General features: G+C 44.7%; 1 protein-coding gene across 2 annotated transcripts in view; it reads right to left on the bottom strand.

The window, feature by feature from the left end:
- Window positions 1-2614: 2614 nt before the first annotated feature.
- SH2D4B (SH2 domain containing 4B) overlaps window positions 2615-25013 on the bottom strand; it is a 91554-nt gene continuing 69155 nt past the window's right edge. The window contains exons 7-8 of one of the 2 annotated variants that reach the window (XM_047762121.1): window positions 9641-9861; window positions 2615-5171 (exon numbers count right to left, since the gene is read on the bottom strand). In XM_047762121.1, coding sequence (XP_047618077.1) covers window positions 5079-5171; window positions 9641-9861 — 314 coding nt within the window. In that variant the 3' untranslated portion in view covers window positions 2615-5078. The remainder of the gene's footprint in view (window positions 5172-9640; window positions 9862-25013) is intronic. The other variant, XM_047762122.1, reaches the window with a different exon arrangement.

Raw genomic sequence — 25013 nt, 5'->3', positions numbered from 1 at the left:
CCCTCCTCAAACACACATGCAAACACAGTAAGGTTTATTAGCTGGTTTCAGCAAGCCAGGGGCACATACCAGAAGGCTTGTGGGATTTAGGAAAGGTTACATAACAGAATGACCTTGGCAGGAATTGGTCAGAATCTGTAAACCAGGGAGTTGCTGGATCACCCAGGAGCTCCTTACAACACAAGTCATGCAGAAATACACCCCTGTTCAGAGCAGCATTATTCACCACAGCCACAAGGTAGAAGCAAGCCAGATGTCCATCCACAGAAGAATGGGTAAACAAACTATGGTATATCTATAATGGAATACTATTCGGCCTTAAACAGGAAAAACTTCTGACACAGGCGACAATATGGATGAACCTTAAAGAAATTATGCTAAATGAAATAAGCCAGTGCCCAAAAGGCAAATATGATATGATTCCACTTACAGGAGGTACCTAGAGTCAGCAAATTAATACAGACAGAAAATGGAACAGTGGTTGCCAGGGGCTGGAGGGAGGGGAAAATGAGGAGTTACTGTTTAATTGGGTCAGTGTATCTGCTTTACAAGTCACAGAACAGTTTTGTCAAGATGTCGTTTTTGTTTAGAGTCTCAGTTCCCACATTTCAGACTACCTGCTAGCAGAGCTGTTTTTTACTTAATCAATCTCATTTGTTTATTCCTCTTAACTCTGGAAGTAGTGGATTGAGGATTCCAACCCAAAGCAGCCACGAGGCTCAGCCTGGGTTTTTCCACCATAGGGCTCCCCTACAGGTGAAAACATCCCTTTGAACTCTGCACAGACCATTTGGCCCCACTCCATAACAAATGAAATCCCACAACACTGACTACTCCAGGTACCACAAAACACAAAGGTAAATGACATTATCTAACCTCCAGAACTTCACAGACTGAAGGACAAAACAAATATACACACAGTTAAGTGTAGGAAAGTATGATAAATTCTAGAAATCAAATAACCCTATGCCCTTGTAAAGTATCTGTATAATTGTGATAATACTTGCTTCTTGCATTTGGTTAAAATCCTTTGACAAAGAAAAGAGCTTCCAGCGTTCCTGACATGGCTCAGCAGAAACAAATCTGACTAGCATCCATGAGGGCGTAGGTTCAACCCCTGGCCTTGCCCAGTGGGTTAAGGATCTGGCATTGCCATGAGCTGTGGTGTATGTTGCAGACTCAGCTCGGATCCCACGTAGGCCAGCAAGTAGCTCCCATTCAAACCCTAGCCTGGGAACCTTCACATGCCGTGAGTGTGGCCCTAAAAAGAACAACAACAAAAAAAAGAGCTTCCTTTTGATTACTAGAGATGAGATGAGTTTCAAATTCAAGATGGGAACATGTGACACATTTACTTAAGTTTCTCTGAAGAATAAACAATGATGTTAGAATCTTTCCTAAGAGTGGAATTTAGATAAAGCATAGAAAGAAAGCAAAATAGTAACTCACAAATGCACCATAATGTAAAGCCAGGGTTGGCAAACTTTTTCCGTAAAGGGCCAGATAGTAAATATCTTTGGTTTTGCAGGCCATATGCAGCCAAAGACACTATGTAAACAAACTAGCTAAGCTGTCTTCCAATAAAACTTTATTGACAAATGCTGAAATTTAAATTTAATATAATTTTCACAGGTCATAAAGTATTATTCTTTTTCATTTTTTCCAACCATCTGAAAATGTAAAAACCACTCTTGGTTCACAGGCTACAGAAACACAAGCAGAGAGGCGAATTTGGCCTGCAGTTATAATTTGTAAGACTTGCTTCTCTGAGTGTGGCCGATAGTCCAGAAGCATCAGCAGCACCCAGGAGCTTGTTAGAAAAGCACAGCTTCAAGCCCCACCCCAGATCCACTGAAAGGCACCCCAAGTTTCAAGAACATCACCTGTGCTCATCACAGTTTGAAAAGCACTATATAAGACTACCCAGACTCCAAAGCCAGGCCAGTGAATCTCAGTGCTGTATTACCACTTCCTAGAGAAGTAAGTAGCCCTGCAAAAATTCTGGACTTTTCCCTGCCTCAGTTTCAGATGGGGATGACAGCACTGTCTCCCTCAGCATGGTTGTGAGAACATACACACACAGCTTAAACAATATTTGTTTTTATTAGCACAAAATCTCATGTTACTTTCCCAGCCATACTCTGAGATAGGCATTGTGAAGAAGCTGTGGCCCAGAGAATTGGTGATATTTGCCTAGGGTCACAAAACAAAGGTCTTTCTGCCTCCGGATTTATCCTGAGGATCATTGAGGATTTCAGGGTTACAGAAGGGGGTACTCCCTCCCCCAAGAACTCAGGTGTTCCTGTCCACGGTCCTTCCAAGGATCCCCTCCCAGCAGCCCCTTGCAGCCCAGGCTCCTCTCCAACTGCACCACATGGGGATCCCCCCAGCCTACACCCCAGGTTACCCCTTCATTCCCTGAAATGTATCTTCCATTAAGTTGCACAGTGGGTTTTTTTTTTTTTTTACTACTTCTCTTTCTAGTTCTAGACTGTAAATTTTTCCTCTGTTGAGTCTTATAGCTGGCTGACTGTTTTTCATTATATTTGTAGGGCTCAGGAAAAAAAAAAAAAAGCAATTCCTTTATTGGAGAATCCTGACATTTATTAGCATAATAAAACTCTCAAAATGAGACTGCAGTTTTCCAGACAGTAATTTCATTTGCAGGACAACTTACAAGGAATTTATTTTAAGGCCAGGTAAAACCTAAAATCTATGAGACGTGCAGAAAGTGCTGGCCCTAAATAAAAGGAAATAAATGTGTTAGGCATGGAAAACTCAGCTGTTGTCTCTCACATATTAATTAGGGGTGACAGGAACAACAGCTTGGGGAATCAGGTTCTCAGCCCACCTTGATTGGCTTTCAAAGCTGCTTTGGAACAAGAAGTTTCTTCTTGTTAGTTTCTTTCAACACCTTGAAAATCTTCACATCCTATCCCCCTGACACGTCCCTGCTAGGCAGGAAGTTGTTGTTGCTGTTAAAGTGGTTGTCATCAGCAATACCTTCCATCTGACAGAGCTTTTGTGTTTATCATTTAACTGGCCTGCCAAAAAGCCCAGGGATGGCCACACAGAAACTTCTCTTCTCAGCTCTACTGAACTTTAGTGAGGTTAAATGACATGAAGAAAATCACATAGATAGTAAGTAGCAGCCAAAACTCTTGATAGCTCTGAGTATAATAGGAAAAAAAAAAAGGTAATTTTAATCATCATCATCATCAGGTTTGAAAGCACTTTATAGTTCAAAAAGCAAGTTCCCTCCATCACTTCATTGTATCCATTCAGGGGCCTGTGAGGCAGGTAGATGGGAGGGAAGCCATGGAGTCAGGATGCAAATTTGCTATTACTGAACATGTCTGTATGGTGGGTCCTTACCCTGCCTTCCCCAGAAGGCTGAGCCCACAGCGACGTTATGTGCTGCTGCTTCACACAGGAACACAGTCCCAGGCAAACAGGAAAGAGCAAAAGGGGAGTGAGGCAGAGAAGCAGGAAGAACACACTGGAGGGCGTGGTACTGACATTCATTGTGACTAGGTGCTCGGTCTTGCAGGACTGTCTTCAAAGAGGCAGAGACTTCTTCTATAAAGAACTGCCTCTCAGAACAGTCCCTTCAGAAGGAGAACGAACCTACCAGCCTCTGTCTCCCATTGATGAAAGGTCCCCTACATGGGGAGTTAGCCTCCCAGCTCTCCTTGGCTGTGCAGTGTCCTAACGCCTCAACAGGAGAAGACAGACCCAGAGCTCCCCACACAGGAACGCATCACTGGCTGCTGCTCATGTGAAGCTGATCAACATGGTGAGAAAGAGCAGAGTCCATGCAGAACTGGTTTCAGTCGTGGTGACTGGGGTGAAACAAGTGGCCAAAGTGAACTGAGGAACAGGTGAGGCAAAGGGTGAAGGAGAGCACAAGAGATGTGATACAACTACCAAGTGAGGTAACCAGTTCACTGATGGCCACAGAGTCCATTCAATCTTTTAATCCTACCAAATACAATGCTGCCAGCATTATAATACTAGTCAGTTTCAGGGTGAGACTTGAGCCCAGGTCTGCTTGATTCTAGAGCCTAGAACAGTGTCCCATGGGAACATGCCATATAGATCTCCATAAATGTGAAACAAGGGTATGCACAAATAGACACCATCACTGAAAGTTACCGAGGGCTTACTTCTTGTTAATATGAAGAACATATTCAGTCTAAAAGGACAGTAGAATCAAAATCAAAAGGACTCGGCAGGGAGAGGTAATCATCTGAGTAGCCCACATAAGGAGGGCCAGTACTGGAAAGCAAAGGCCGTTTTGGATGTCTACAAACAATTCTTGGATTTATAATTCCCCCTGGGGTTCAGGCACATCTGTAGGGATACATGGAACCACTGCCTCAGTATTGCAAAACCAGGGCCAAGAGATGATTCCAAGACAGAGGAGGGATGGCAGAAGAAGAGGTAAATACAAAGGCAGGGCAGTATCAGTCATCCGTTCTGGAAGCTGGAGCTCAGAAGCCTTAGGTAATTCCAATGATAATATCAACGAGAGTGATCATGAATATCATTTAAAATTCAGTATCCGTGCCTTCTATATAAATCCTTTACAATACTTCTTCTCTAATCTCCACGACTTTATATACAATGACAGGTAGAAAATAACTTACTAGAAATCATTGCTGACTGGTGTCGGAAAACTTTTAGAAGCAGTGCATTCATTCAACAAACATGTATTGAATGTCTGCCCTACGTTAAATTCGGAGTTCGGCACTGGAATTATTTGGATTATTAAAACATGATCCCTGTACTCTAGGGGCTCAGTTTAGGGCAGCTATGACTAAAAGGCTTCATCTTCTGAGGCCATATCTAAATTTTTCGGGAAAGAATTGCATCAGCTATTAGCAATTTCTATCCTGGGCACTGGGTCAGGAACCACCAGCACATACACCATATATTTCATATCCTTTGAAATATACTAATCTATTTGTCCCTCTGGATGGTGGTGGATCTTCCAAAAGGCCATTAGGCCTTGAGCTGAGAAGTTCTTGAGTCCAAAAAAAGGATGCCCAGGGGAGTCCAACTGATGAGAGGGGGAATCATTCAAACAAGAGATGGTAGTCTGGCGGGCTGTCCCTCTGTCCACAGGGTTCCTGCAGCAACTCTCCCCCTGAAACAGTGATAATTTCCTCCTAAAAGGAAAAAAAAAAAAAGGAAAATTCACATATCAAAAAAAAAAAGGAAATAAATATCCACCAGAGAGAGCAGTTCAAGATAGAAAGACTAAGAATATATATCTGCCTCCTCATTCAAATTTATAGAAATGATGGGGGGCGGGGGGAATTGGTTTTAAAAAGAAATAAACCCGTGAGTTCTCACTGTGGTGCAGTAGGTTAAGGATCTGGCATTGCTACAGCCATGACATAGGTTGCTGCTGAGGCGCAAGTTTAATCCCTGTCCTGGGAACTTCTACATGCCATGGGCACAACCAAAAAAAAAAGAAAGGAAAATGAAAAAAAAAATCCATAAAAGCATGGGAAAATAAGAAGGAAGTTCATTCAACAAAGCCAAAATGTTGAAGAATGCTTAAAAATCAAAAGCAATACAGGATGAGATTGTCAGATAAGTGAATGTGGGGCAGAGGCCAGAGCAAGTATCAGCAGGACAGGTGGGGGATCCCATGTGGCAGTGATCTGTGCCTCTGACCAGTCAGGAAGTGGGCAGAGGCATGCAGTTCCCCGGGAGGCCAAAGAGAGCTAAAAAGTTTAGACACTCCCATGCCCAAAAGATAAGCTGCTCCAACTGTCACAGCAGGAAGAGACTGGATTTGGGAAACAGGGACTGGATCCACAGATGGCTCTACAGGAAGTTCAAAGTTCAAAGACTCCCTCAAAGCCTAAAACATTTAAGGAAAGTCATAACTATAAAAGAATGATGCCAAACTCAACAACAGAAATGACTTCCAGGAGTTCCCGTCATGGCACAGTGGTTAACGAATCCGACTAGGAACCGTGAGGTTGCGGGTTCGGTCCCTGCCCTTGCTCAGTGGGTTAACGATCCAGCGTTGCCGTGAGCTGTGGTGCAGGTCACAGACGCAGCTCGGATCCCACGTTGCTGTGGCTCTGGCGTAGGCCGGTGGCTACAGCTCCGATTAGACCCCTAGCCTGGGAACCTCCATATGCTGTGGGAGCGGCCCAAGAAATAGCAAAAAGACAAAAAAAAAAAAAAAAGACTTCCAAGAAAATATCAGGTTTATAAAACAAACAGAAAGAGCTGCGTATTAATCTCCTCAGTGGAATATGAAGATAAATCATCCGTGAAGCAAGAATGGACTGTTAGAAAATAAAAGAATGAGCGAAAGAACTTGGAAATGAAAGGGATGTCCATTTAAGTTAAAAATGTTTTCAATAGGAGACCTGAGAGCAGAATGGACATTACTAAAGAGCAATTTAGTCACCAGAAGAATTGACACATAAATAAGAAAGCAGACAATTGACAGAAAAAGTCCAAGTGGGCATTAAACATATGAAAAGATCCTCAGCATCAGTGGTAATCAGAGGAATGCAAGCTAAACAACAGTGAGATGCAGTGTCTGCCCCTCTGATGGGAGAAAAAAAAAATGAAAGTGACTGAGAATCCCCAGTATTGGCAGCAGTGTGGAAAAATAGCCTCATAGTTTTGGAAGAAGCTCGAATTGGCCCTACATTTTTGGAGGGCAATCTGGCAGATCTTTTCAAAGTAAAATGTGCATAGTCTTAGAAGATCCAGCCATTCCAGTTTGAGAGAATCCATCCTAGAGAAAGGCTTGTACATGTGCACAAAGTGACACATGCAAGCAAACCTCTGCAGCAGTGTTTGCGATCCTGAAAACCTGGAAATTATGTAAGTGACCAGCAAAAGGAAGATGGAGAATGAAACTGTGAGATACGTCCATACCAAGGATGCAGTGGATGCCTGGACATGAAAAGATCCCAGAGACATATTTCAATAACAGCCAGCATATCCTGATAACTTACAAATGTCAGGTATATTATTTTAGTGCTTCATGCAGTGATAACTCATTGAAACCTCCCAGTGACCCTGAGAGCCATTATTGAGTGCTGTTATTAAACCTATCTTACCGAGGAGGAAACGAAGGTCCCAAATTTGAGTAGTTGCCCCAAGTGACATGCAGTAATGAACCAGGGATGTAAATTTGGCAGCCTGATTTCAGGGACCATACTTTCAAAAAATACATTCTATGATATATTGAGCACGTTGAAAAAATCAAATTGCTGAGTTCTTGGTAAAGGATTATCCAATATGTGTGAAAAATGACAATACCATGTAGATACATTTCATTATGTACATAACAAAAAATTTATATACATAAATTTCTACATTAATGCCTAGGAAATACCTGGACAGGTATACAGCAGACTGATAATTCAAGGTGGAGGATAAAAACGGGGACTTGAAATGTGCAAGGCTTTCACTTTGTATTATATTTTTCTCAGAAATGTGGTCATCAATTAGTTGTGTAATTAAATTTTTAATTTTTAAAAGTTAGCCACCCAATTTTCACAGGGGCATAGACAGAGTGTCTCTTTAGTGTTAGAAGCTAAGTTGGCAGCTTCAAACCCTAATTTGGGACAGAGTAAAGACCTTTGAAGACATAGCCTAGCCTTTCTATGCAGGAACCTGTCCATAGCATCTCTGAGTGATGGACATTCACCCTCCCTGGGACCAGGGGACCATCACTGCTCAGAACAGCTTATACTGGACGGAGACAGCAAACCATGTGTGTTTATGGAAAAAGCATGAGCTTTAGCAGCAGATAGCTTGAGGCTTATCTCCTGGATCTAGCTGGTACCATCCATGAAATCTTAGACAAATTACTTAAACTCCCTGACCTTGATTTCCTGATCTGTGAAATGGGACTAATACTCCTCCCTACCAGCACCATGGAGAAGAATGAATGAGAACAACAGGCACCAATGCTTGACAGAGAAGGTGCTAATATCCACACCCCCTCCTTCCTCTTTCCTGTAGTTAGTAGAAGGCTCTTCCCAATGCAAGTAGAAATCTGCTTGGATCCTGGTTAAGCCAGTTTTCTGGGAAGTCCCCTCCTCCCAGTGTCTAAGTATTTGTAACTGGGTGTTTTTGTTTTTTGGGGGTTTTTTTGTTTGTTTGTTTGTTTGCTTGTTTGCTTGCTTTTTTTTAAGGCCACCTGCAGCATATGGATGTTCCCTGGCTAGGGATCGAATCAGAGCTACAGCTGCCGGCCTATACCGCAGCCACAGCAACACCAGACCTGAGCATTCTTCAACCTATACCACAGCTCATAGCAATGCCTGAGTGAGGCTAGGGATGGAACCCACAATCTCATGAATACTAGTCAGGCTCATTACCACTGAGCCATAATGGGAACTTCCTAACTGGGTGTTTTTCTATGTGCTTTAATTTTAAGTTCAGGCGAGTGCTGTCCTAGAGCCCTGGGGACATCTATGAAGAAAAAGTAACGCAAATCCTAAGAGTCTCTATTATAGCAAAAGCCCAGTGAGATGATCAAGTAATTCTGTAAACATTTCTACACCTGTGAAGCTCAGGGAAATGGGGGTATCCTGAGCAGTCACAACTCTGTCTCGCCAAATCCCAGGGCCCTCCCCTTCTGGGTCACCAAGCTCCACTTCTGAGAGCTTTCTCACAGTTACTACTGATGCCAACAGCCACATTAACACAGAATTTGTTTCTCTCTATGTATGCTGTTTGGAAGGCAACATCTTTCTCAATGTGAGGTTCTCAGCAGGGAAACAAATAACAAAAAGACTTGTGGCAAACAAGACCGTGCATACCACTTCAAGGTACAGGAGGTGTTATGTACATTCCCCCATTTCAGACTCATAGGATCTGAGCTAAGCATTATTTACATCCATTTGCCTGGTTAGGAAGCTAATGCCCAGTAAGACTAAGCTACTTGCCTGAGCTACTTGCCTGAACTACTTGGCTGGCTCTCCCTGTAGCTCACACGTACAACTGGTAAAGCTTTAGTTGGAACAAGAGGCATTGTAACTGTACTATAGGAAAGCTTCTCTAACCACAAGGTTACCTTCTCAGCTCCAGCCAACTCTACAAAGCTGTCAGCAGCCTCCTTAGAATGTCCTCAAGGGGGACATCCCAGGAATGAGCTGGGAGGGAGATGTGGGCTTGGACAGAAGGCAGGTTAACAACCCTTAAGTGTTGACAGTAAGGAGCACTTGGGTACTCAAGGTGGGAAGAGGCCCAGGGACCAGGGCTGGAGGTGCCTGCATGAGTACAGGGTCAGGGAGTTCCCCTGTGGTGCAGTGGGTTAAGGATCCTGTGCTGTCACTATTGTGGCTCAGTTCACTGCTGTGGTGCAGGTTCCATCCCTGACCCAGGAACTTCCGCACGCTGCAGGCACATCCAAAAAATAATAATAATAAGTACAGTGTCAGCTAGAAAAGAGCAGCAGCCCTAAAGCCTGGTCTTAACAAACCTCTGGTCTCTTCCAATTGGATGGTCCAGATCCCTGTGACCCTAAGCACCTTCTGGGGCCGCCTGCTCACTCTCCAGCTCCATCTCTTTGAACGCCTATGGGCTGGCTCTCCCTGTAGCTCAAGTTTTTTTTCACCCCCCCAAACAGCACCCCTAAGAGGGATACCTTGTGGAAATCAATGAGATCCGTGAGTGTTGCATGGCGATTGGGGTCCACTCCCAGGAAGCTGTAAAAATCCCCAGAGGCATCCACAAGAAAATGCTTGAAGCCTTTCTGCAGGCGATAGGAGAGAGTGTAACCCCAGATTTTCTCACTGACTCGGACCAGAAACGCACCCTCTGCCATATTCTCAAGGAGATCTTCTGCATCTTCTCGGCTGATAATTCCTGGTTTAAAAAAGAAAAGAAAAGGAGTTCCCATTGTGGCTTAGCGGTAAGGAACTCAGCTAATATCCATGAGGATGCGGGTTCAATCCCTGGCCCTGCTCAGTGGGTTAAGGATCTAGAGTTGCTGTGAGCTGTAGTATAGGTCACAGACGCAGCTCAGATCTGGCCTTGCTGTGGCTGTGGTGTAGGTCGGCAGCTGCAGCTCGGACGGGACCCTTAGCCTAGGAACTTCCACATGCCATGGATGAGGCCTAAACAAAAGAAATGAAAAAGTTAGCAGATTCGGCAACCCCTCAAGTCACACTCCCCAGCTCATCCCTGCCCCTCAGCCTCTGGTAAATGTGGAGAGAAGGGAGGGGCCTCAGGAGCTGTCCAGCATTGCCTCATTCCACTGAGCAGACACCTTGCCCAGAGCAACCAGCCATGAGCCTGGGGGCAGTTTCTACGAGGACCCCAATTTAGCACACTTTCCTCCAAATTAAGCCACACTAATTTGGATTAATTGGGTAAGCAAAGAATTAGTAATGAGTGGGAATTATAGCATCTATTGATTACAAATACTAGTCGACAAGCATTGCCCTGTGGAGAGCCTTAAGAGTCCCGCTTTAATGACCAGAGCAGAATGACATACAATTACTACCTCAGCTATCTCTCCAGTATCCATGAGTAAGCACCTAAAAACAGTATTTCCTCCTAAGAAGTGGAAAAAAACTTCCTCCATCTACCTGTGGACACCAGGCAAACAATTTCTTAATAGGGGCATGTAATTAGGCTCCACTTTAGCTCAAAAAGCAAAATGTTCTCAGGTTCTGCAGTCCCACGCAAAATGGTTTCGCCCCTTTGAGAGCCAGGTCTGGGCTTGGAGGTGTTGGCAGGTTGGTGTCAACCCCCCCAAAAGGCTCTTGCAGAGCCCGTGTTCTCTAGGGAGTGACCTATGTGTCTGGTGGGTCAGGCTTTGGAGGGCAGGGTGGTGAGAAGAGGAGGGGGAGTCAGGAGAACTAGATGACCTGCCCAACCCTGCCCTCACCTGCCAATGGGACCCTCAGCCAAGACCTCAACTTTCCCAATGTCCTTTGACACTTAAGTGACAGTCTTAACCTTCAAAGGCACATTAAGACTTTCAAGGTGAGGAGTTCCCATCGTGGCGCTGTGGTTAACGAATCCAACTAGGAACCATGAGGTTGCGGGTTCGGTCCCCGCCCTTGCTCAGTGGGTTGAGGATCTGGCGTTGCTGTGAGCTGTGGTGTAGGTTGCAGACGCGGCTCGGATCCCTCGTTGCTGTGGCTCTGGCGTAGGCCGGTGGCTACAGCTCTGATTGGACCCCTAGCCTGGGCACCTCCATATGCCGTGGGAGTGGCCCAAGAAATAGCAAAAAGACAAAAAAAAAAAAAAAGACTTTCAAGGTGAGATGAAGAAGGTACAATCATTTCACAATAAACTGAGAAGAGCTGCGGACACAGGCTATTGCTCTCATCTCTTATTTGGGGGATAGGTAAATTGCAACACAGTGTCTTTGTATACACCCGCTTGTTTACTGTTTGCATACACTCAACAGGATTATTTACCCACATGGCAGAGAGTAGAGGGTAGAAGGTAGCTGGGATGCTCATCGCCATGACCCTGAAGGCACCATACACTGTGACTTCCCCCGTGCCATTGTCACACTTCACTGTAGGGACACTCCCTCCTCATGCCTCTCCTACTTAATGGGAGGCATGGCAGGACTTCCTAGAGCCCAAAGGAGAGGACATAGAATAAACCACACTGTCACATGTGCCCCTCTTAAAGACTGTCAATACAAAGAGGGGCCACCTCTTTCCTCCTTGCACAGGACTGATCAAGAGGCAATCAAGCCAGCCACCCTCTCCCCAACCAGGCTGTACAAGCAGAGAACCAGGGAGAGAGAGGGAGAAAGGAGGTGGGAAGCATTCCCACAGGGCATCCAAAGAATCACACATACATCCCATGCAGGAGGGAGGATGCCCCTGGAGGGCCTTGGTGGCTTCAGCCAGAGAAGCAGAGACAGCCAAAACAGGACTGACCCAAAGGGTATGTCTATGATCTGTCCAAAGACTCAGCACTGCCCTCACCCACCCCCCTGTGCCAGTACCAGAGGACCTAGACCCTAAAGGGCAGGGCATTAAGTAAAGGGAGACAGGCTGAGCCAAGGGCTGAGAGGAAGAAGATGTCACTGCTGTCCCAACTCCAAGCACCTCAAGCTGAAGCCCAGCCTAGACTAGGGAGTTGGAGGGAAGTGGGGTATTACAATGAGTGGGAGACTGAACAAACTTGAATGTGACTTGGCTTTACTATGCAAAAGTGACCAGTAACACCAAAATGACATGCCATGCCTCTCCACCATCCAAAGCCCTTGAATGGCCTCCCACTGACCTCCAGCAGAGTGAGGCTCAGGAACAATGGACACCCCACTCCCACCCCCACCTCCAGGTTCATCACTGAAGCATTCATGTGTTTGCTGCAAGCTGCTCTCTTGTGCAGAAGCCCCATCCTCATGTCCAGCCTGCTTTGTCTCAGCTGACCCTGAGCCCTCATTGAAGGATTCCTCTTTTCACCCAAGAAGCACAGGGTGCTTACACTCTACCTTTGCACAGGTTGGAAAAAGGTGTCCCTCTGTGTGGTTGAACTAGAAGAGGGTGCCTCTCTGGGCCACAATGGCTAAGCTCATGTTTCTGCATTTTAATCCATCCTACCCCAACCTAGCCCCCTTGGCGTCCCTTTATTTGGTATATAACCTGCTCACCCTTATCAGGAAATCATTTTTATCCCCGGAAGCTGCTGGAACATCCCACTTTGGGGCTTTCATAACCTCCTACCCAAACTCTACAGTATATTAGTAAACCAGCTGGGAACAGCTCAAGGACAGAGCCTGTGGCGGCCGTGGAAGTGTTCTGCTCAGGCTCCCCTCCACAGAGACCTGGCTTCAAGGAGCAGAATCATGAGCTGACAGCCTCCAGCTGCTGCCCCTTCAGGATCCACCGTGAGGCATGCTTTCCCCATACTGCCTCCAGCACCGGGGGTCCTATGTGCCTGATCAGGGTAAGGGGTACTCTGACTGAGCACAGGGGTACCAGAGCCACCATGCCTACCCAAGGTGGGACTCTTCTAGTCAGCAGTCTTTGCTGGAGGGCTTCCCATGAGCCCCACCAAGATGCTCTCTGAGCTGTGCTCCCCTATTAGGCTCTTCTTCCCAGTTGTCCGTCCTTCCTTCTCTCTGTCCCTTCACAGGTGTCAGATCAGCACCATGTTCAGAAGACTCTCCCCACCTGTCCTTTATCTTTCACGGGCATTTCCTCCAATAAAGTCCTTGAGGTTCTGCTTCCTGAAAGATCTGGACCCCTCAGACACACATGGAAACCTCATCTTTGTACTCCAAGTGACTGGGATGTTGGGGACTTGTTTGGAGCAGTGATCATGCACATGGACTAAAATCGCAGCTCAGGGCCTTATCAATAAGTGGCCTTGGGCAGGTTACTTAAGCCCCTCTGAAATCCAGTTCCATGTCCTCATCTATTAAATGGTACTGATGATAGCACCTATATCATACGAAGGTTTGGAAATTCACCTCGTTAATACATGAATGTGCTTATCATGGTGCCTGAGAATGTAAGGACCATCTAATACAATGTAACTCATTTGCACCGGATACGCTGAGTACACCGCACACAGGCTAGTGTGGGATGTTGCTGTGTACTGGTAGCAGTCGTGGTCATAGTACTGCCAGGCAATGTGACCAGTACACACCCTGCACACCCAGTCCTCTCCAACGGAGGCTGCTGAGGGTGACTTCCTCTGAAGGGGACCACTTGAGTCCCTGAGCTCCGGCTTCAGTCATTCCTGGGAGACACTCCAGGTATCTCAAACAGTAAGCATCTGTGAACTCTGTCCTTTCTTTAGTATCTACCTAGGAATCAAAGTTGTAATTTGGCTCAAGATTAAACATTTTACAGCCTCATAATTCAGATGGCAAAGACAATTTCAAAGAAAACCAGACCTCCCAAGAGAATTCATTGGTGTCTGGGGGGAGTGTAGTGTGCTTAGGAGGAGAGACTGTTATGTTCTCCTGCTCCACTCACTCTGCTTTCCATCTCTCTCTCTCCCTCAGATCACCTCAAAGTCAAGTGTACTGGAGATTAGCATTAAGCATGTGGCATCCCATCCCATCCCACCTCAGTTCTTTGAAATACTCTACAACCTCCCAGCTGAGGAAAGAGGGTGGGGCTCACCCACCCCTTCTGGCTGGAAACTGAGCACAATGTCGGCATTGTGGAAACTTTCTAGCTCTGCTAATGACCAGGATTTTCTGCTGAGGGATACTAGATGATACAATTGCTCTAGAATGATTATTGAAGAATGCAGCTACAGAGCCTTTCTGAGCCAATTCTGAGCCAATAAAAATCATAGTTTTTTCCTGTATTTCCAGGAACATTTTCTCTCCCGCCTTCCTTTGTTCTGTTTTCCTTCTTCCCTTCAATAAATATTTATCAAGAACTCTCTAGGAGCCGGGCACCTGGGAGTCAGTACTGAATGAGAAACTATTCCTGCCTTCCAGAATCTCTGATTCTTGGGCAGAAATCAGGACTGGCAGAATGTTTTTACATGGGGGGAGTCACTATAACCGATGGTGATAAAGGCATAGGATATGGGTTCCAGGAGGCACCCACCCAGCTCTGGAACCCAGAGTTGGGTGTGCCAGTTAGACTGAGAATAGAGAGGTTAAAACATGGAAGTTCCCATTGTGGCTCAGCAGTAGCAAGCCTCACTAGTATCCATGAGGATGCAATTTCGATCCCTCACCTTGATCTGTGGGTTTAGGATCTGGCATTGCCATGAGCTGTCCTGTAGGTTGCAGATGCAGCTCAGATCCCAAGGTGCTATAGATAGGCCGGCAACTATAGCCAGGAAACTTCCATGCCACAGATATGGCCATAAAAATCAAAAAAAGAAAAAAAGGAAGAACAGAAAGATTAAAACAGAAGGTCAGGTAAAGGAAAGCAGTCTGCAAGATAGTCTGCCAGAAACCACTTCCATTCTGAGGCAGAGAGGCAACAGGACACCCCAAAGGTCACATGAGAAGCCTTATATCAGAACCAGCACTAGGCTCTCTCTGAGGACTCTATAGCCCCCATCTCATTTAGTCTTCCTGACAACCCTACCATCATCAGTTCATAGCTGAGGACACTGAAGGTCAGCAAGAGAAGTGACCCAAAGTCACAGAGCTATTAAGTGGTGGAGCTAGAATTTGAACTCAGGTCCTTGGACTCCAAGTCCAGTGCTCTTTGCTCTACACCATGTTAGCTCATAGAGAGACCAGTAAGTGCTGTGAAAGACACAAGAAGGTGGAGATTAATGAGGCCTATAGAAGTCAGGGCAGGATTTATAGAGGCAATTAAGGGGGTGGGAAGTGGGCCTTGAAGACTGGGTAGATGCTGTGTGAGCAGAAAGGAGCAATGATGAGGTGAAAGGGGAGAGGGATAGTGAGTGAAGAGTCACAGTGAAGACCAAGAATGACACATCCATAGGACATTTATATAAATGTAACATAAATTTAATCTAAGATTCGGGAGGTTAAGAGACATGGAGAATGTAATGTAAGGTCTAACACATGTATAATATGAATCCAAAAAAAGAGAGAGGAGAATGAAGAGGAGGGGATATTTCAAGAATGAATGTTGAGAATTAATCAAAGACACGTAGTCGTGAAATGGCACAAAGCTACTCGATGTCTCATTTTGTCAACCAGAGAAAAAAGGCAGATAACCTGTTAAAGAATAAGCAGTTAAACTGATGATTGACTTCTCAGTTGCAACAACAGAAGCCAGATGACGATGGGATAATATTTTTAGGGTGCTGAGAAAAACATAATCGTGAAGGGAAAAACCAGAGTTCCTGTTGTGGCTCAGCAGGTTAAGGACCTGGCATTGTCTCTGCGAAGCTGTAGATACCTGGCCTGGCTCAGGGAGTTATGGATCCAGCATTGCCACAAGCTGTGGCATAGGTCACAGATGTAGCACAAATCTGGCACTGCCGAGTCTATAGCATAGGCCCCAGCTGCAGCTCCAATTCAACCCCTAGCCCAAGAACTTCCATATGCCACAGGTACAGCCATTAAAAAAAAAAAAAGAAAAGAAAAAGCGAAGGGAAAAATAGACATCTTCAGAGAAAAAAATTTGAGAGTTGACTACTAAGGAAGTTCTAGAGGATATACTTCAATTAGAAGAAATATAATCCTCAACAGAGGAATGATGAGCATGGGCTACTGTAGGTCAATTCAAAAATATATACTGACTTACAAAATAAATATAATAATGTATACTTCGAGGGTTTAAAAAAGATCAAACTCTAATACTAGACAACATCTTATCACTTGAGCATAGGATGAGTGGAGTTAAAAATTCTGTTAGGAAAAGGGCAAAGATCTATATTAACTTTAGAATATATTAAATATGCACATTAAATCATCTACATTAACCACTAAAAGATAGGCATTGAGAGTGATGTAAGCTCCGAACAATAGAAGTGGGTAAAGAAACAAAAAAAAACCTTTTTTTCAATGAAGTGTGAAACAAGCTAATTACTCAAAAATATACTATAGTTCCATTTATATTAAATTGAAAAACTCACAAAGCTAAACACTCTAGTGTTTAGAGATCAATATATAAACAACACATGAAAAGATGAACAAAATACTCCGGATAGGGGTCATAGCTGGTGGAAGAAGAGGGCTACATTGATGAGAAGCACAAAGGGGCTTCCGAGGATTGGTGCCATTTCCACACCCCAAGTTTTCTTTATGCCTTTCATATATATATATGTGCATACATTGTGTATGTTCTATGTTTAGTATTAAAATATTTAATGGGGTTCCTCTTCAGCTCCCTACATGTCACTACTACAACATTCATTCAAAATTAGTCTCAACAGCACTAATTATTAGAGAAATGCAAATCAAAACTACAATGAAGTATTACCTCACACTAGTCAGAATGGCCATCATCAAGAAAGTCTACAAACAATAAATGCTGGAGAGGGTGAGGAGAAAATGGAGCCCTCCTATACTATAAATTAGTGTGGAAAACAGTGTGAAGTTTCCTCAAAAAAACTAAAAACAGAACCACCATATGATCCAGCAATCCTGCTCCTGGCCATCTATCCAGAAAAAACCATAACTCGAAAAGATACATGTACACCAGTGTACGTTGCATCACTATTTACAATAGCCAAGACATGGAAGCAACCCAATTGCCCACTGACAGAGGAAGGGATAAAGATGTGGTACTGGAGTTCGCGTCGTGGCGCAGTGGTTAACGAATCCAACTAGGAACCATGAGGTTGCGGGTTCGGTCCCTGACCTTGCTCAGTGGGTTAACGATCTGGCGTTGCCGTGAGCTGTGGTGTAGGTTGCAGACGCGGCTCGGATCCCGCGTTGCTGTGGCCCTGGCATAGGCCGGTGGCTACAGCTCCGATTGGACCCCTAGCCTGGGAACCTCCATATGCCGCGGGAGCGGCCCAAGAAATAGCAAAAAGACAAAAAAAAAAAAAAAAGATGTGGTACATATATGCAGTGGAATATTTCTCGCCCATAAAAAAGGATGAAATATGCCATTTGCAGCAACATAGATGAACCAAGAAATTATCATATTAAGTGAAGTAAGTCAAAGACAATTATCATGTAATATCACTTACATGTGGAATTTTTTAAAATGATATAAATGAACTTATTTACAAAACAGACTCAAAGACTTCAGACAAACTTATAGTTACCGAAGGGGAAGGAGGTGGAGGGAGGGACTGGAGGTTTGAGATTGGCATACGCACACTATTGTCTATGGAATGGATGATCATTGGAGACCTGCTATAAAGCACAGAGAAATCTATCTACTCAATGTTCTGTGATAACCTATATGGGAATGGATATGTGTATATGTATGGCTGATTCATTCTGCTACACAGCAGAAATTAACACTACATTGTAAATCAACTATACTTCAATAAAATTTTTAACAAACTAGTCATTGCCCTTTGGAGATGGGGAAGTTATCACCTAGAGGGAAAGGGGGGGTTACTGATAAACTTTAAATGTCTATGTGGGCTATCTTGAGTCTCTAGTGCATGGTACTCAGCCATGGCCCACTCCAAGAATCTTAGATAATTCATTGTGGGTACACCAAGCTTCAGTAATATTTAAAATCTTCTCAGGTAATTCCAATATGTAGCCAGGCTAGAGACTCACTGAGCTAGAGAGTAAACAGAATTGCAAGCCAGGATGGGCAAAGATGTAAAAGCCATAAGCATCTGTCACGGGGAGCTGCCCGGTGCATTGTAGGGTGTTTAGTAACATTCTTAACCTCTACCCACTGGATGCCAATAGGACCTCACAGCTGTGACAACAAAAATACCTCCAGACATTGTCAACTATCCCCTGTGGCACAATCACTCCCTTTGAGAACCACTGATGTGGAGATAGTCCTGAAAGATAGATCTCTGATAACTTTTATTTAAAAGTTACAAAAAAACAGTAGTATGACATAATGCGTGCAAGAAAAGCGGCTTCCATAATACTTTATATTAAAATTATCATAATTCTGTAAACATAAAAGATCTATGAACTGAGAGTTTGGGGTTAGATGCAAACTATTACATTTAGAGTGGATAAGCAATGAGGTCCTACTGTATACCACAGGGAACTATAGCCAGTCTCTTGGGATAGACCATGATGGAAGATAATATGAGAAAGGAAATGTATGTATATATATATACATATATATATATATGCATGACTGGGTCACTTTGCTGTACAGCAAAAATTGCCACAACATTGTAAATCAACTATACTTTAAAAATAAATAAATAAATAAATAGGATTTTTGTCTGTTTTTTTCCTACTATATCCTTATGTCTGGAACTTATTATGCTCAAAATATTGTTGAATAAATCATTAATTACTTAAAATTATAATCCCATAACTAGCACTTAGGAAATGCTGACACCTTGCCAATGACTGTGTTGAGAGCTTTCTATACTCTAGCTCACTCAATCCTCATAATAATCTTTTGATGTAGGTGCTTTTATTCTCCCCAGTGGAGAGAATAGAAAATTAGGCTAAAAGAGATTGAGTTACTTGCCCAAGGTCTCCCAACTAGTAAGTGGCAGAGCAGGGAAAAAGATGCAGCACTCTTTCCAATGTCAGCCACAGGCACAAGGCTTGTATGCCTATGAAGCTGTAGGCAGCCATTTGTCCCCAAGTACAGCCCATGTCTTGCCTTACACACGGGAGGCCCTGGAGGAAAGTGTGTGCAAGGTGTAGACTGGCGTAACCAACTCTTGCTGTGTTCACAGCATGAACCCTGAGGATTCAGCCACGAAGTCTGATGAGGGACCGCTATTCTGAGAGGCCAAGGTCAGGGCTTAGGGCTGACCAATCGTAAGGCTGGCCACAATTCAAGGAGTAATGCTCAAGAGGTCTGGTTTTGTCAGGGGCTGTGCCCAAAGGGGCATGATATGGACAGCAGGGAGCTGTCACACATACCTGCAAACTAAGCCCAGTCTCCGCGGCCGGGCCTGTCCCCACGGGCTGTGAGATTCAGGAGACATCCATGTCGAAAGAGGAACTAACCCAGACAAATTTGAGTTTTCAATCAGGGCTCTGCTGCTTAAGGCCTGATCTCTCTTCAGCAGTAAAAAGGACTCACATTAGTATCGACTAAAGTCATTGGCCATATTAAGTGAAATAATACCAGGAAAACAATAGCTGCTGTCACCACGGTGGCCACTGTTGTCAGGATAGGCAAAATCCCAGCCTGGCCTTGGTCTAGGCCACACATATCAGTTGCAGAAGCAAACAGAGCTGCAATGTGGACACTGAGGCAGAAGCCCAGCATACAGATAGAGGCCCTTGATGGGGACCACAGGGAAACAGGGAACAGGTCCTGCAGGTGCCCGAGGCTTCTCTGGAGCTCAGGGGCAATTCAACTAAGGTGAACAGCCCCTGCGGGGACTCTGCCAAAAAGACGGAGCTGAGGCCAGAGGACAGAGGCCCTTCAGGGCAGCAACCCCCTTCCCCATGATGACACCAGGTGAAGGTGAGAAGGTAGGGAAGGCAGAAGAAAACACCTGGCATAGCAAAGAGGTTCAGTCTGGCTTTCAGCTTCCCAACATCCACACATTAACATCATAGGCAGCAGTTTGCAACCCCTGCGAAGTGGAAACAACTGCTCCCAATTCCTCTCTGTTACTGCACTGGGAGCACAAATATCCGAGAGTTCTTCATGACACCCTGAGTTCTTCAGGACACCCTCCCTCGTCACCTCCCTGGATTCATGCAGGTGCCTTCAAACACCACCAACAACTACACGTTCGCTATCAAAATATTTACTCCATCGCTGCCCATCGGTGGCAGCCCCAGGAAAGGAAAGGCACTTTAAACGTACTTTCGAAAGATGTTCTGCTCTGATGGACCCATAAATCCACATGTTAGCATATCCTAAGGCCGACCCAGGATTCAGTTCCCAACCCCTCCCCCACCTCCATGCCAGTCCCTGAAATCATTAGCTCAGAACTGAACCTGAGGAACCAAAGGAGCTCCTTTTATTCCTCTGTTAGGGCTTCTCCCTGAAAAGAAAGAAATACAGGCAGGCCAGACACAATGTTTTACTTTTTATGGGTCTCAATTTATCTGACATGCATATTTCTTAACGCTTTCACCAAAGTTACGCCTCACTGGCTGACAACGCCTCCATTACCGCTCAGCTATTTCTCATTCATTTTTGTGACTTTCCTTTCTTATTGCCATACTTTCCAGATGATATCATTAAGGGGGCTGGAATATTAAGCTCTTTATTCTCAACAAAGCATCCTAAAGCCACAGAGATTGTGATAAATGAGTTCAAATGCCTTCATTTTTTACAACTGCAAATGAAATTTAGCCACAGCTAACTGCTGAGACAAGGGTTTCACTAGACACGCTTCTTGGTTCCAGATACATTATGAACAAGAGGCACCATTCCATGTCCATGACCTCCTGCTCCAAGCTGGTAATGCCAGATTCAAATCACTAACGACACTGTTCCAGACAGGGTTGAGACCACCCAGCAAAACAACTTCTGAAACTGGCTTCACAAGGATCTCATGTAGTACTAGCCTCAACTGGAGGTATAAATTATTTGATTCGTGCCAGTCTCACTGACTGGACTGTCAGTTTCACTATGACAGTCATCTTCCTGGTCTTGCCCACTCAGGACCATCTGCGCTTCTTCCAGCAAGGGAATGGTGAGTTTTTTGGGGGGAAGCCACACCCTCTCACTCAGTCTACACCCTTGCAACAGGATGGACACTTCCCTGTTCCAGGGATGGTCATGTGACTCATGCCTAGCCAATCAGAGAGCTTGTCTCTCTGGCCTTGATGATTGGTTCAGGAGGGGGCATGTGACCAAACCAGATCCCCAGCAAGACAAAATATTGGGACTAATACTGGGACTGTTGAGAGAAGAGTACGCCCTCTCTTCATTGGATCTGAACCTAGGAGAAAGAAGGCATGCATCCACAGGCTGATGTATTGCTTGAAAATAAAACCAACATGGAAGGGTTCCCTGGTGGCCTAGCAGTTACAGATTCAACACTGTCACTGTTGTGGTGCAGACTCAAGCCCAGGAACTCCTGCATGCCATAGGCATGATCAAAATTTTTTTTTTTTTGTCTTTTTAGGGCCACACCCGCGGCATATGGAGGTTTCCAAGCTAGGGGTCTAATTGAAACTGTTGCTGCCGGCCTATGCCAGAGCCACAGCAAGGCCAGAGCTGAGCTACATCTGCAACCTACATCACAGCTCACAGCAACACTGGATCCTTAACCCACTGAGTAAGGCCAGGGATCGAACCCGAAACCTCATGTTTCCCAGTTGGATTCATTTCCACTGCGCCACGACGGCAACTCCAAAAAAAAAAATTTTAATAAATAAATAAAATAAAATAAAGCCAACATGGAGAGCAATAAAGCTGAGAGATGGAGAGAGGCCAGCTGCTAAAAACTGAAGTTCCCCAGATCAAGCAAAGCCTTAAGCTGACCCTATGTTTGGGTTTTTCCAGTCATATGAACCAATGATTCTCATTTGAGTATATCAGTTTAATTTTTCCTGTTAATTGAAAGTGAATGTAGTGCCACAAGGGTAGGGAAGTTGACAGTTTTGTTCACCACCACATGCCCTGTACTTAGCACAGTGTTTTGCATACAACAGAAGGTTAATATTAATAATCAAAAAATTATTTAAATGCCTGATAGGGAGCTCTTTCCCTAGAGCCCCTGCCCAGGCAATTCAGTAGCCCCAAACCCTGACAAATCATTGTTATGCCCCATCTATTGCATTTACCCCATTTATTACATATAGAGACCAGAATGGCATCCTTCAGGAGTTCTATGGGAGGGTGGAGCCAAGAATAAGGCATGGCAGCTGACCCCATGGCCCAGAGACAGCTGGATGTCTCCTAGAAGGACAGCCATCTCTTCATCCTCAAGGAGACACTCTGGACTAGAAATGAACTGACCTACTGAGCACTGCATGACCCAGGCAGTCACTTAAACTTCAGGGACCCTAGTTCCCTACCTGTGAGACAGGAGCAAGGCCACAGTACGTCAGAGATAAGAGCATGGACTGAGGAGCCAGACCACCTGAGTTTGAATTCCCCACTTACTAACAGTGAACCACAGGTAAGTGGCCTCACTTGTCTGTGCCACAGCCCCCTCATCTGTGAAATGGGGCTAATGCTAGTAGCAGGCACACAGCATTGTTAGATAGATTAAAGGGGTTAATATATGTGAAGTGCTTATAAGAGAGGCTGGCATGTAAGCACTGTGAACCTAACTGCTAGTATTATTACCTCTTCCAGAGAGTTACATAAGGAGTAAATGAAATACTGGACATTCAATGTTTACTGGACACAAAGCTAGCACAAAGTAGATGGTCACTAAATTTCCAGTTCAAACATAAAAGCCAGTGTGACCCCACAGGTGAGGCCAACCAACCACATCTGGTAGTTACAGACCAGCACACACCTGAGGAATGGTACCAGGCCAGATGCCCCCTGCCCAAGGAAGCCACCAGTCCACGTGGTGCCTCTGTGCACCTCCAGGTGGACACAGCTCCATACAGGGGACAGGGATGGGAAGCAGAGCAAGGACACAGATCTTGGCCTCTCTCATCCTCTCAGCTGCACACCCTCACACAAAATGAAGTCTGCACAACTGCACAGCAGCAGCCCTAAAGGACCCAGTTAACTGAGGACTACCCCATCAAATAGAATGAAGTTAAACAAACTGGACCAGAGTTTATTTTTCCCCTGCTACCTAGAGGGGAAGATCTTGGTGATAACTTCATGTGATCAGAAAAATTACAGAAAGTAAATAGCATTTTCTTTGTTCTCTTAAATAAGCTTGAAACGTGACTGCACAAATGTTGGTAATGCCTCATTGTCTGCAGGAGGCGGACAGTGTGTGTTTGTGATGATTACAGGAGAAAACACACATTAATTGCAAGCCACGCAAACCATCTTGATCCCCTGCAGGAAGTGTTTCTAGGAGGTCACATTTCAGAGCACGGACACCCTCCTGCCTTGTGCACTCCCGGGGGCTGGCGAGAGAGAGTGTGAATCGAAACAGCCCAAAGCAGCATCACCGTTTTAAATGAAAGCTGCAAGCAAACGACTCTGACATGTGAATCTATAAAGGACTTAATTACTAAACAGGAGGTACTTTAAGTCTGATAAACGTTTAATGATTAAGCATAAGTATCACATAAGTCATTTCCGGAAAGTTTCTCAACTATTGTAGTGACTGGACTTTATTCTCTAGCAAATGTCAAAGCTGCCATATTTGTTTCTCAGAGAAGCAGAGAAAAAGCAGCTCACAGAGGGAAAGTGTGGAGAGAAGAGTCGTATAATCTAATCCCCATTAGACTGAATGATCCACTCTTTCACTGTCGACACTGAAGGGCCACTGTTTCACTGTTTACACCTGTTTATACATCCCAGCAATGGGTGTTCACGGCTTCTGGAGGGAGTTTATGCCACCTCAGGACAACTAACTGTGAAAAAGAACCAAAGTCAGCACCTTGTGATTGTTGCAAAATGCTCCATTTCTTGAAGGCCCCTGACCTTGAGGACACGCGTGATTTGAAGACAGTGGCTGTGCCCACCACCGCAAGACTTAATTCTCAACCCCATGCTTATCATCATGAAAATGTGAGGCCAAGGGCCAAGCTTGAGGCTGGGGGCTGGTGGAAAACTAGACCATAGGCCCGAAGCAAAGAAAACCTAAAGGCAGTTTCCTGGGTTAGACAGAAACTTCCCAGAGTTAACAATGTAGGAGGAATCTCTTGTAACCACCAGAAATATGATGGGACCATCAGAAGTATATTAAATTAATTACAGCAACAGAGATCACAGTTTACTGTGACTCTGTGCCTTTTTATTTCATTTTATTTTATTTTGCTTTTTAGGGCTGAGCCAGCAGCATATTGAAGTTCCCAGGCTAGGGGTTTAATCAGAGCTACAGCTGCCGGCCTACACCACAGCCACAGCAAAGCCAGATCCGAGCCATGTCGGCAACCTACACCACAGCTCAGGACAACGCCGGACCCTTAAGCCACTGAGCGAGGCCAGGGATTGAACCCGAAACCTAGTTCCTAGTCAGATTTGTTTCTGCTGAACCACAATGGGAACTCTTCTGTGCCTTTTTAAAATCCAGATTGAAAAAAAAAAAAAACAATCCTTTCACATCCAGGTCATCCAGGTCCCTCAAGCCCTGTCCCTTCCCACACCTTTTAGTTACCCACACCTGTGCATCAGAAAACAAAGATCTCAACAAAATACCCAAACTCAAAGTGTTAGGTCGACAAGACACAGTCTGAAATCAAAAACACAGACCTATAGACAGCTGAAAGGAAAGAGTAAACTCTTGGGAACATCATTGCCATCCACACTTTCCTAAAGCAAAAAAATAATTTCTCTCTTCTTTGCCTTCTTTTCTTTTCTTTTTTTTTTTTTTTTTGAGACCATATAGCCAGTGCACAATTTTTTCAAAAAAGAAGGAAAAAGATTCCTTTATTTCTTAGCCGGAACAGCTTAAGCAAGAACTTAAGAAGA

Source organism: Phacochoerus africanus, chromosome 15 (genome assembly GCF_016906955.1).
Source record: "Phacochoerus africanus isolate WHEZ1 chromosome 15, ROS_Pafr_v1, whole genome shotgun sequence".
In the NCBI taxonomy this organism is placed as follows: Eukaryota; Metazoa; Chordata; class Mammalia; order Artiodactyla; family Suidae; genus Phacochoerus; species Phacochoerus africanus.
Note: the sequence above shows the minus strand (reverse complement) of the source record. Positions and strands in the feature narration are given on the sequence as shown.